This window comes from Protomyctophum parallelum (assembly GCF_964188405.1).
Source record: "Protomyctophum parallelum genome assembly, chromosome: 2".
Classification (NCBI taxonomy): Eukaryota; Metazoa; Chordata; class Actinopteri; order Myctophiformes; family Myctophidae; genus Protomyctophum; species Protomyctophum parallelum.
The window spans coordinates 26,337,968-26,352,241 of NC_139699.1; the positions used below are offsets into that span (position 1 = coordinate 26,337,968).

General features: G+C 40.7%; 1 protein-coding gene across 2 annotated transcripts in view; it reads right to left on the reverse strand.

Moving 5' to 3' along the window:
• Positions 1-413: 413 nt before the first annotated feature.
• adcy7 (adenylate cyclase 7) overlaps positions 414-14,274 on the reverse strand; it is a 58,337-nt gene continuing 44,476 nt past the window's right edge. For both annotated transcript variants that reach the window (XM_083760053.1, XM_083760052.1), the window contains 5 exons: positions 11,502-11,648; positions 10,262-10,369; positions 5,606-5,720; positions 2,436-2,560; positions 414-1,225 (listed from right to left, as the gene is read on the reverse strand). In XM_083760053.1, the coding sequence (XP_083616179.1) occupies positions 1,079-1,225; positions 2,436-2,560; positions 5,606-5,720; positions 10,262-10,369; positions 11,502-11,648 (642 nt within the window). In that variant the 3' untranslated portion in view covers positions 414-1,078. The remainder of the gene's footprint in view (positions 1,226-2,435; positions 2,561-5,605; positions 5,721-10,261; positions 10,370-11,501; positions 11,649-14,274) is intronic.

Genomic DNA, 14,274 nt, shown 5'->3' on the forward strand with positions numbered 1-14,274 from the left:
AGTAATAATATCCCTTTCACAAATTGATCAAGTAGCTCAATAATAAGTTGTCCATTTCAAATGAAGTGTTGATGCGAGGCGCTCTACAACAATGCTTCACTTCCAAATATAGCATTTCTGTCGACAAACATTTGACTGAGCCTGAAATAAAAATATTTTCTTTTCAAATGTACAGCTTGGCCATCACCTAAACGTCAGTATTACATTTACAATTTTTTTCAGCTCCAAAAACATTGAATAATCAAAATACTATTTAATCACACACACACACACACACACACACACACACACACACACACACACACACACACACACACACACACACACACACACACACACACACACACACACACACACACACACACACACACACACACACACACACACACACACACACACACACAATTATTATAATTTTACAGCATTTCTATCAACAAATCAGGCCTCATATTTTGCCTATTACACAGTAACAGAGCATTGTGATCCAGCCCTTAAATTAAAAAAGAATATGCATTGTGGGCTCCGTGACAACATCCAAAATGGAACCAGTTCCTTATAGGATCCTAATGGTCAGTCCACATGGATTTAATTCAATGTACTGTACATCTGTATTTGGCATTGATATAACACACCCATCCAACAGCTAATGAGAAAAACTGAAAAGAAAGTAAAGCGACTGATCACTAGTGTGTGCATAAACACAAAAAAGCTGCTCAATGTATGTACATCGCTCCAGCATGCATGCAGTCCACCAAGATTGACAGATTGCGACGGACGGACGGCTCCCCATCATAGTGCATCATGGGAGTTGAGGGTCCGTCACATAGCAGCGCAGAAGACATTCTCACATTCCTCGTCCACCTCCTCAGCATTTCAGTCAATAACACTACCATCATCACTACCATGACGACGTTACAGTCAGCTCCCCCTCAACATCCATCCATGGTGTGTGGGAGTTTGTAAACTCTTGACTTGTGTGAGTCTATGTAAAAAGTTATCCGTGTGCCATAAATCCCAGTTTGTTGACTTCTTTTGGGAGGGGATGGGCGGGGGTTGGGGGCCCGGAGCTATAAGCGTATCAGCTCAGGCCCATGCCCTGCTGCTTGCTCATGTCTGTGCACAAGAAGAAGGTCTTCAATTCTCCTTTGCCCTTGACGTTGATGAGGCCTCGACACTCACAGGAGTAGCCCAGTTTCTGAAGGACGCCCGACGTCTCCTCGGTCACCTGGAGGGTCACATGGGCACAAAACGTTTCACACTTTAACCAGAGTCACAGCAGTAACATATTGTCTCTGTCGGGTGGAAACCTCATTATTTCCAAAAAAACATTTTCAGGATTCAAATTCAAAAATAGCAAAAGTAGCAGATCGAGAAGCGTGTGGATCTGTTACTTTTTTCTTTTCTTTTTTAAGATATTCTTTTGCGGCTTACGCCTTTTATTGATTTTTTGAAGGGACAGACAGTAGGCTGACAGGAAACGGGGGAGAGATGGGGGGATGACATACAGTAAAGGCCGTGTCGGGCTCGGGAGTCGAACCCGCGGCACACTGCGACTGGATTACCAGTCAGGTGCCCAGACCGTTACGCCACGGCCTGGGCCGGATCTGTTACTTTTGATAATGATCTTGATAATGATGTTATGATAATGATGTTTTTCGTTGCAGTATGATCAGGTAGGGCTTTAATTTACGAAACAACACAAAAAGTTAGAAGGTTTCTGTCCCAACCATGATGATATTAAAAGGGTTTACAGGGTGTTATACACAGTGCAATTGTGAACATTAGTCACAATCGCCCTAAAGCACTAAAACAAAACTTATCCTAGTGTCCCTATGAGGCGAACATTTGACAAAAACAGCAGATCTACAAGCTCACAACATGTTGTGACCCATTGTGAACTTGTAGATCGGCACTATTCATGTACAACTACGTTTACGCAATTTACGATTACAGACAGATTCATTTGGTGATTGACGAATCAGAATAAAGCGTTCAACCATGCAGTATAATAAACAAGGCCATTTAGGAAAGAAGTTGCTCCAGGTGTTATCCATGATACTAATGAAGGCTCTGTTCCATTCTGGTCAAACAGAGTCAGGGTGCTGCTATTGTGCATGTTGGCTCACTGGAAACACTCTGCTACACCAGTGGTTCTCAGTGTCCTTGAGAGTGTGTTCCAATTGGCCCGTACATTTCTGTAACTCTGAGAGTGTATACATTTGTACACTGTCAGAGTTATGGGGGACCTTGAAATGAAAAAGTTTGAGAACCACTGTACACTAAATGTAACAGAGATTTAATTTGTATCATCTGTAACATCTGTGAAGGAAGTAGGAAGAGTTATTCTGTGTGCATAGAGCCTATTGGCTCAGTGCAGGACAGTTGTCCAGTGTTTGTGTGTGTTCAGTCAGCCGTGGTTGTGCTGAGCGGTGTACCTGGATCTTCCCCAGCTCTCCGGTGCTCTCCATTCTGCTGGCCACGTTGACAGTGTTGCCCCAGATGTCATACTGAGGCTTCCTGGCTCCTATCACTCCGGCGATCACAGGACCGTGGTTAATACCTGTGGGATGAGCAGCATGCAAACATTGAATACTGTATAGGCCTACATATTTTTTGAGCGAACACATTTGTTATATTTTAAATATTTTGTTACTTCAGTGTTTACAATAGAATTTCCCGTTTCAGAGTAGACAATACTGTAGCTGTAGCAGTATACAGAGTTGACATTACGAGCTCACAACGCGACACATTTTTGGGAAAATGTTCAGACCTTTTTCCATGTCCAATTCACCAAAAACGGAACATCCGGTTGAAAATTGTACACTACAGTACACCTTACACTATGCCACCAAGATGAAGCAACAGTGGTTCCATATGTAACTGTAGGCTTACTTACAAGGTTTTCTGAAAATGCATGTTTCCCAATGCATGTTTAATTCACTGATTAGCCTTGCTAATTCTACTGCTTTGTTACTGAAAATAAGTGAAAAGACACTTCCAGCAGGGGAACTCTTTCAATTCACCTGTATCTGAATGGAATGAACACACATAACACCTTGGCTAATGCCCCCCTTTCTCACTGACAACGCACTGACAATCTACTGAATTTCCAATGGCTGGACATGTTCTCAAACGGAACATCTGTACTGACGTCATGTAAATGAGTTAACAGTACATACTGCTCAGTGGGAGGCCTGTTCCTCTGCTACCCCTTTACCCCTTCTTTCCCACAGCAGTTACATGTACGTAAAATATGTACTGTACGTCAAACCTAAAAGAGTCCATGGCCAAAGATATGGTCAAACCAATTACCATCATATGGCTTTTTAATAAAAATGTCTGCGACGGGATATTTAGTGGGTTTCATTCCTCCACTCAAAAGGTTGTTTTGACACAGCTGTGGATATATAAGTGCTCTGCTGCTCGATCGGAAACTGTTTATGCAGTCAGTGTTCTCTCTCCAAGGAAAACGTCTGTGTTTTATGGCCCCAAAACGTTATTATGCGTCTCTTATCATCTGTTGAACTGTACTGTAAATGTTTCTTTTTTCTGTTGAAAGCTGCTATGAATAATCAGTCTGGGATGTGCAGTATGTCCGTATCATAAAACAACAAATGGAGGACATCTCTAAAGGTATCCATGGTATGTAAATACGTTGCTCTATGACCACTGATTATGTACAGTAGTCCAGTGGTTCTCAAACGTTTTTTTGTGTCAACTAAGGAAGGACCCCCAAATTCTTAATATAGCGGCACAAGGTGACACGCTGTGAGCTTGTATATAGCCTTTTTTTTTATTGCCAATGTATACAATATGGATGAAGGGGTTCAAATGATTGTGATGCCATACGTGTTTTTAACCGGGATGAACCCTGAGATGAGATGAACCCATGCAGTGATAAAAGCCACATCCTCATCATATTATGATGATCCTCTGTTTTAACAACTACTCTATTAGTTTCCAGAAATTCCATAACGATGAGAAAACGACCAGGAAAATAGCCAGAGTCCACACACACCTATAATTTCTATGGACTTGCGTAGTTTTAAAAAGCACAGATGTGCTCCATTTCCAAATCCAAAGACCTCGCCTTTACATGAAATGAAATGTACAATAGCTCTTTCTTACTAAAGTGTTTAATATGTATTTATTTTATAAATATGCGTAGTGTGTGTGTGGGAAGTGGGAACGCTTTGATGGTGCATGTCAGATGGAAACCTCAAAAACTGTTACTTTTCAGGATTCAAATTAAAAAGTAGCAGATCTACTGTACAAGCTGACATCTTTCAACTGTACCTTCCAGAAGCCCTTCACAAACTCCCAGTAACCATGCTATTCACTACGTAAATGCACCCATATAGTTTCCCCTTTATTTGTTGTGAGCTTGTATCAAGGTTTGCAATGTTTAGTGTTTTGTCCTGTCCATGTACGTTGTATGTAATTTGTTTTGTTTTATTGTTTACATGTACAATAATGATTGTGACATGTATCTACATGTGTTGGGAGCCGCTCGAAAACGAGATGGTACTGTACATCTCAAGGGTTCTTTGTCCTAATAAAGAAACTTGAATCATCATCAAGACTTTTTCCCAGATTAACTCTTGTGTCACATTGAATTATGATAATATAGTTAGGCATTCATTTACAAAAGGTTTTAGCAGATGGTTTGAGTTATTTTGACAAATAACTTTGTGTTTGTTATTTTATTTCTTTAATTAACGCCCTACTTGTTCATACTACAGTGTCACACAAAAGCATCAAAGGTAGCAAATCTGCAATGTCGAAACAGTTTGTAGATCTGCTACTTTTGAATTTGAATCCTGAAAGGTAACAGTTTTGGACAGATACAAATAGCAGGAGCAACGACAACGGTTACATTGACCTCTCTCTGACGGGACTGTTAATGTGCCCACAAACGCAGGGACCTCCCACTTTAATTCTATATTAGTAGCTGAATGACTAGTATTAGAATTGTATTGTCTTTTTATGTCCAATGAATTTGCATTTAAGTTCATAAAGTTAACATAAGTAACCTATAACTAAATGCATCTGAAATTAAATGAACATGTTACCTTTCTGGATTTAAATTCAAAATCACACCTGTGTGAAGTGAGGGGCGCTAATATATTAAAGTCTAACTCATGTTGCTAAGATTAGGTGATGTAATGGTGATGTAAAATAGTCGGTGACAAAACAAACATTAAATTCTCTTTATTGTTAATGGTAATATTTGTGTTAGGGACAAGATGACGTAAATTTTCCCTTCATTGTCAATGGCGTTTTTAAAACAAACATTGAACTAAAAACAAACATTAAACCCCCTCGCAAAAATAGCTGATCTACAAGCTCAAAGTGTGTCGCAAGGCGACGCATTTTGAACTTGTAGATCGGCAATCTTTACAGTATATACAATGTGGCCCTCTGGAGTGAGTCTGGAACTATAGTGGCACTCTCCATCTTCAAACTTACCCACCCTCGTTTTAAAATATTGTTTGATCTGCCCTTTTGATGGAATTTGAGACCCTGCCCCTCCAGTGGACTCTGCACAGTCCTGATTGTGTCCTTGTGGGAGAAGGTGTGGGTGTCGTGGGTTACGTCTACTCACCCACACGGAGCCGGAAGCTGTTGAAGGAATGCCTGTTGATGCCGTCCAGCTTTCCGATGAGAGCGATGGCAAACTCCACCATGTTGCCTATCTGGGCCTGCTGCCTTTCTCTGTCCTGAAGCAACATTAAAGACACATGAATAGACTTCGCAGAACACCCAACCCTGCACAAGGGAAGCCTACACGACAAGGTACACATCCGCAAGGCTGAAATCAAAGAGCAAAGAGCCTGAAGGACACCGCACTCGACCGCGACTATCCTACAGACGCAACAGCCTACAAACGCAACCAACGTGGACAACATCCTACACCCAGAGTACAATGCACTGCATACACAGGACACTCTACTAGACATCACCCCTATCCACCAGGCAGACCCTCTCCTAGACACCCCTCCGCTCCAACCAGACCTCATACCACACTCCAGGGCCATCCCACACACAACAACAACACACACAGCATCGAGCAGATGTTCAGGGATTTCTACTCAGCATGGGCCCAGGGCAGAACCCCTGGAATGTAACAACAATGTGAACAATGGAGTACAAATCACTCACTATATCATCCTGGAATATACAAGGTTTGAGGTCAACTGCCCTTGGCATCAAGAGCAGAACCCCAGACTTTGCCAAAGAGATTGCAAACATAGACATCATTATTCTACAAGAGACATGGCACAGAGGGGATGGCCCCACTGGCTGTCCTACTGGCTACAGAGAACTTGTGGTACCATCTACAAAGCTGGCAGGAGTCACCCAGGGAAGGGACTCTGGAGGTATGCTAATATGGTACAAATCTGAACTAATCCACTGGCTAGAAATAAACAAGGAACTTACCACAACCGAAAAGAATGTCTACCTGTGTGCTACCTACATCCCCCCAATGATATAATGACTGCAAGAATCTCAGGAAAAAATGAAGGAAACTATCAAACCAAAAACAGAGAGACCCAGACAACCACAACACACGTCTCCAATATGGGGAAACACTGAAACAATACAAGAACACAGTAAGAGAAAAAAGAGATCAACACGTTAGAAACCAACTGCAAGATATTGAGGATTCCATACAGACAAACAGCTTCTGGGAAAACTGGAACAGACTTAATAAGCTAAAACAGGACGAATTACCCATCCAAAATGGAGATATATGGGTGAACCATTTTTCTAGCCTCTTTGGCCCAATCGAGAAGAACAAAAACAAATAAAAGATAAACTACAAAACCTAGAGTCAGCCATAAAAGACTACCAGAATCCACTAGATTCCCAAATCAACCTAAAAGAACTACAAGACAAAATAAAAACACTTAAAACAAAGAAGGCCTGTGGGGCAGACGGAATTCTAAATGAAATGATAAAATTCACCGACCTCAAATTCCAACTGGCCATATTAAAACTCCTAAATATCGTGCTCAGCTCTGGGATTTTCCCCAGCACATGGAATCAAGGGCTGATAACGCCACTCCACAAAAGTGGAGACAAATATGACCCAAATAACTACCGCAGGATTTGTGTAAACAGCAACCTCGGAAAGATACTCTGCATGATCCTCAACCACAGAATTCTAAATTTCCTGACAGAAAGCAATGTCCTGAGCAAATCACAAATTGGCTTTCTACCAAAATATCGCACAACAGACCACATTTACACTCTCAACACCCTAATTGACAACCAAATAAACAAAAACAAAAGCAAATTATTCTCCTGCTTTGTCGACTTCAAAAAAGCATTCGATTCAATTTGGCATGAGGGTCTGATGTACAAACTGTTGGAAAATGGCATTGGGGGGAAAACCTATGACATCATAAAATCAATGTACACTAACAACAAATGCGCAGTCAAAATAGGCGAAAAGCACACAGACTTTTTCCCCCAAAGCCGTGGAGTTAGACAGGGATGCAGCCTGAGTCCAACACTCTTCAACATATATATCAACGAATTAGCAAAAACGTTAGAACAGTCTACAGCTCCAGGCATCCTCTTGGCAAACACAGAAATCAAATGCTTACTTTACGCAGATGACCTGCTGCTGCTGTCCCCAACCAAGGAAGGACTACAGCAGCAACTTGATCTCCTACACAAATTCTCCCAGACATGGGCCCTGACAGTGAACCTAACCAAGACTAAAATCATGATATTTCAAAAAAGGCCCAGCCGCCAAAACCACCAATTGTTCCTAAATACAATCCCACTAGAACAAACTAAAAACTATACCTACCTTGGCCTAAACATCAGCAGCACAGGGAAGTACAACCAAGCTGTAAAGGACCTGAGAGACAAGGCAAGAAGGGCATTCTATGCCATCAAAAGAAACATCAAAATAGACATCCCAATTAAAACATGGCTTAAAATACTGGACTCTGTGATAGAACCAATTTCCCTCTATGGTTGCGAGATCTGGGGACCATTAGCAAACCATGACCTGAAAAATGGGATAAACACCAAACCGAGACCCTACATACAGAATTCTGCAAATCCATTCTCCGTACCCAGCGAAAAACACCAAATAATGCATGCAGGGCAGAATTAGGACGATACCCACTCATAATCAAAATAAAAAAGAGAGCACTTAAGTTCTACAACCACCTAAAAGAAAGTGACCTAGATGCACTCCATAACAAGGCACTCACACACAGTGAAACTCTAAATCGATGCCCCCTCAGCCAGCTGGCCCTGGAACTCCGGGCACAAACACAAACAGAGCCACGAGATAGAAAACCCATTGGACTAAACCAAATTATAAAACAGCAAAAGGAAAACTATCTGACACACTGGAAAGAAGCAACACAAAAGCAGAGTAAACTAGAATGCTATCTGGCCCTAAACAGAGAATACACAGTGGCAGAATACCTGAGCACTGTGACCGACCCAAAACAAAGAAAAATCTTAACTAGGTACAGACTCAGTGAGCACAGTCTCGCGATCGAGAAAGGCCGTCATAGGCAGACCTGTATCCCGAGAGAAGACAGACTATGCACCCACTGCACACTAAATGAAGTGGAAACCGAGCTACACTTCCTAACATTCTGTCCATTGTACCAAGACATCAGAGACACATACTTCCCACAGATTACAACCACACACAGAGATTTTGAAAACATGACCAATGACAAAAAACTCCCATATCTGCTGGGCGAAGTACAACAATGTGCAAACACAGCAGCAAGATTTGTGAGTTGCTGTGATAGGAGAAGGATATCAAATGGAAAACAACCACCGTAAAGACTAATCATTGTGTATATTCCTGCACTATACCTGCATCGAGTGATCTTGGTACATAGAAGTTGATCTATTGAAGATTCTGACAAAGTACATAATTTTTGTTTTGATTGTATTGCTGTATTGTTGTATTGTTCTTTCTGCTTTGGCAATGTAAACGTATGTTTTCTCATGCCAATAAAGCCCCTGAATTGAATTGAATTGAATTGAAATTGAATTGAATTGAATTGAATTGAATTTAAATTGAATTGAATTGAATAGACCACATCACAACGTTTGCAAACACACAGCTATTTCTGGGTGGAATGCCTACGGACGTTTTCACAATGTAAAACAAAGTGTCCAGAACATATAGTTATAGTTAACAAAATAATATATCTAATAGTAAATAGTTAATGGCATGAGTGTCCAGTTTTATATTTTCAAAAATGTTATTACTTTACTTACATCAATGCCAAAATTATGGATCTGTCGTTGAAAGTCGTTAAACAGTAAGCAAGTCTACCTGGTAATTACAATCTGGCTAGGTTTAGTGGTGGAACATGGAAGTAGCAGGTAGTGTCGTGCAGAGAGCACTGAGAAAGGTGGTGCTCAAAGTCCACAAAAAAGGGCACATGCACGCGCACCATGCGTCGGGTTCATGCGTGACATTTTAGCGGTTTGTACTAACTAGACCACCTGGCACCTGCAGCGGGTCAAGCCAAAACATCAGAGCTTCAGTGTGAGGACACCTACTGTAATGCTGAGGAGGTCCAAATAATTTATCACACTCCCAAATGGTGTACATTGATGAAGTCAAAAGAAAATATCATAAATATGAACTTTAACCAAAATCTTTCGCAGTAAAGTAAAATCCATGTGAAGTATTTTTTAGTAATAGTTTCTTAGTAGTTTAGCTGCAACGAGTACAACAAGCATTTCCTCTTGAAGCAGATTTCAAAATAAGAGCCTCTCGTTATATGATTATTTATAATGATTAGCCTCTCATTATATGATGGGGGGGGGGGGGTTAAGAGGGCACTTTTCAGGGCCCCCCAGAGGGCAAAAGGGCAGACCTGCTCTAGCACCACCTCGTGCCTATATGCACATGCGTGCCTGGTAGCAGGTGTACCTGCTTGTTCCCCATGTCTAGGTTCAGTGGTGGAACATGGAAGTACAAGAACAGTTGTATAATACATACAAGAAACAACAGTTACCTCCTCCTCCTTTCAGCATTTAAAGCCTGGATAGATACAGGCACGAAGGACAAATATCTACTAGTGGCCCCTGGGACCTTTAGGCGGAGGCCAGAAGGGAGCAGCCAGTTTTCAGAGCTGAAGGGATGAGAGTTGTCCGTACAAATGGACTTGGCTTTGAAATTCTTGATCTTGAGGTCTACCTGCTTGTTCCCCTGGTCTAGGTTTAGTGGTGGAACATGGAATGGAAGTAGCAGGTCTACCTGCTTGTTCTCCTGGCCGGGCGTCCCACTAAGTCCTGCTGCTGCCATGTAGGTGCTCCCTATCGTCTTAATCTTCTCCACGCCGCTGAATTTAGGCTTGGACAGAAGCTGTGGACCAGGATGAGACAGAAATACAAAAAAAGTTCAGACAGATTTTAGTCACTTGGATTCCATAGAGGCCAGCATGCATTCTATGGAAGAATGCGGCACACAGCGAACCTAGACGATCTACAAGCTCACAACGTGTCACGCTGGTTTTGGTTACCGGTATTTGAAGTGCCCATACTAGAAATAGAATAGATTAAAGATTGTTTGCATTCATCACATTAGCTGTAAAAAATACATAATCTAGAAGAATCAATAATAACCTAATGGTTGAATAGAGGAAGGGAGCGCTGCCGTGGTCCTTTGTTTGTTGAACTGAATACAGGTTTAATCATGAAAATAAAGAAGAGGATCCAAGGCACTCTGTTCCAGTGAGGTGAAAAAATTGTAAGTTTATTGTAAGTTAAGGCATGGCAAAGATCATTACACAAAAAGGGAGGACCAACGCGTTTCGGCAATCAGCCTGTCAGGGTCACATGGGACCCTGACGAAGGCTGATTGCCGAAACGCGTACAGTATATTGCATATATCGAAAACACCCGTCCTTGGTTCTGGCGACTCATAATGCCCTCATAAAACTTCACTGTTTATTATTACACTTTTATTTGTTTATTTATCTATTTATTTATTCATTATGGATTTCATTTTCCAAACAAATTATGTTAAATAAATGATAAAAGTTATCGAAAAACCACGTCCCCATCACATCACGTATTAGAAGGACAATATCAGTCACCAGAACAATTCTTTTTTGTGAAATGTCCCTTAAAGCCTTGCTCTGCGATTTCTCCAACTGGTTGGCTGTATGCAGAAGAGCAGGAACATGACTGATCATTCTACATTATTGTCCTAATTGTTTATGTAACTCTAGTGCAGGGTGGCTCCTTTCATGCAGTGTCACAAATCACTTTTAATTAGGACTTGGCCTGACAAAACCAGTCGCAAGATTTTATTTTGCTTCAATAAAGGCAATTTACAGATCAGTAGGAAATTAGGAATAAATGTAGAGACAGTACTTTTCCTTCAGCAACGCAGGGATGACAACAGTAAATGAGACTAAATAAATGTGCTGGTTAATGAAATGAGAGGTAATTTGGAGAAAGGTGCAATTAAGTCTTTAAGTCTTTGAACCAACCTCATCAAAGTCAGCGATGATTTCGTTAAGCAGCCTGAGGCATTCCAGGCCCTCTTTGTTGATGTCACATTCAGTGTAGAACTCTTTGAAATCTGGCACAGAGGCGAACATCACGCACACACAGTCATAGGACTTGTAGTACAGGTCCTGTTGGTTTAATGAGAGATATGGTGGTTGGATGTGGTGCATAATGGTGGTTAGAGAACACAGTAAGAACAATAAGTTGTTTACATCCAAGACAATCATCTCAGCCTTTATTTAGTCGATTAGGTGTCCTCACCTCACTCCTTTTTCATCATGTATTTGCGACTAATTCTCAGGTCCATAATTACCCAACATGTAACTCAAATCACCTCAGACCTCCAAAGGCCCATAGTCTCAAACTCAATTTAATATAGGCTTTTTGAGGGTGTAAAATATGTAATTATCTGCCATTACATCTATGGGAGTTGTCTTCTCACTAATTCAAGAAGGTTTTACCCGGGCCAGGATCGAACCCATGATCTTGTGGTCCAAAGGTGAGAGCTCTACCGACTGAGCTGAAATGGTTAATGTATGTTTTGTTATAATATACAAAATCTGCAAAGTAATTAGTAACTAACTACTCATACTCAAGTAAAGTACAAATACCTCAACACTGTACTAAAGTACAGTACTTAATGTACTTAATTAATTAAGACGGTCTCTCTACGGCTAGTTTGGCTGATGCATATAGGGGTTAGGTCCCCCACAGAACCCTCTGAGTGTGTGAGTGTGAGTGTGAGTGTGTGTGTGTGTGTGTGTGTGTGTGTGTGTGTGTGTGTGCTCGCGCGCGCGCGCGCGAGCGAGAGCGCTGGATGCCTTTGTTTCTCTTGCAAAAATCTGGCAACACTGTACAGTGCAATCACCTTTCTCTTCAACAGAACATAATGAACACATGACATGACTGTGACAGATGCTCGCTCCTCTGTCAGAAAGTCCCTGTCGAAAAGACTATCTATCTTGTTACCAGGAAACAGCCGTACGTTTCACTCGCTCTTTATATCGTATTTCACAAGGAGGGCAGAAGAGAAGAAGACAGTTTGCTCTGGGTTTTCTGTAAATTCCCCACATCTGAGATAGTGTTCATGTTATTTGACAATGCGAGCATTGTTTCTCATGGGTAAATAACACCACAGAATACCTCTCTGGTGTTACATGATATATGAAAAGCACACATTGGGCTTTCCAGGAAATTGAGCACAAATCATTCCTAGATGGTCAGTGGGAAACAATTTTGTCATTAAAAAGGTCTAAAGTTCAGCCTGTGTCAGCTAATATTTACAGCAAATTCTAATTTTAGTGATTTGTGTTTACTTTATCTGTTGTACTTGTTTATTTTGGTTTTGGCAGTCGCTCATACATTCATGAGCTGAAAATGTTGGTGTGGCCAACATGTTCTGTGTTGACATATTCTTTGTTAACAGTTATTGTGTTAAATTGTTCTTCCTGTAATTGAAGCGTACTAAATCCTGTTACTGGCTGGTGCAACAACACATTCTTAATTCTCCCATCAGACAATCAATGCGTAGTCAATCAATAACATTAACTTTAATGTATTACATTACATCGTATTGCATGAATCAGTCTTTTACAGCTAGTGGCTACTATAATGTTTATTTAAAATGGAGGACATAACCCATTAAAGCATTTGTTTAAATTGTTACTTTAACATATTTTGTACGTTGGCTATTAAAAAAATAGCAGATATACAAGCTCATGGTGCATCACTTGCTATTTTCCTTTCAATATACTTATTTTTAATGTGAACAATTTTAACTCAAATCTTTGCTTCTGGGGGTCCCTGGAAGGCTGGAACAAAATATTTTGAGATGGGGGTTGGTGGCTATGAAATGAAAAAGTTTCAGAACCAACATAAGTTTTTTCAGGATTTAGAAGACATGTACAGAATCAGCCTCAGATTTTAATTAAGTATTCATTCAACATTTATTATTGTCTTCTTTGGTGATTAAATGAGAAAAAAAATAATAATGTGCAGCCAGAATGCAGGATTTAGCAAAGTGATAAACAGGAGACACCCTCCAAAGTGACACAACAGGAAGCCTGTTGTGTCACTTCCTCGTGACACGGACCATGTGATGATTTGACAGTTCTAAAACCAAAGTAACAACAGATGTTTCCGAAAAGTGTTAAAATGATAAATCAGCTATTGTTGATAACATAACATGTACTAGTTCTCAAATTACTTTTCTTAGGACCCCAGAATGTGTCGTTTCCCAACATAATAGATAATTCCTTCCACAGATGTAGTGAGTCTGTGACGTTCTGAGAATGTTTCTTGGGTCCCACCCAGGTGGCAAGCATCTGGTTTAAAGACGTGACCCTATTTTGTGTTTTTACCTTTCAAGATGGGAACCCATTTTTGGGTTGTTGTTACTACAGTATATCAGGTCTAAATGGGTTAAAATGAGGCCAATAAGGAAGAGTCATTTCCAGATTTTCCACTGCAGTTCTCATCAATCAATAATATATATATATATATATATATATATATATATATATATATATTTGTCAATGATCATGAGGGGGGAGGGAGGGGGGGCTGCACAAACATAAGGGCAACCAAATAGCAACCAAATAGTCAATGGAGTCCCTGATATAAGGTTTATGATATAAGGTATATGATATAGATATATAAGAAAGGCTAGATGGCTCACCCGCGCTGCTGGCCAATGGAGAGCTACACTTACGTGTTACGTGTTATGCTGCCATCTTACCGAGGGGCAGCATAACA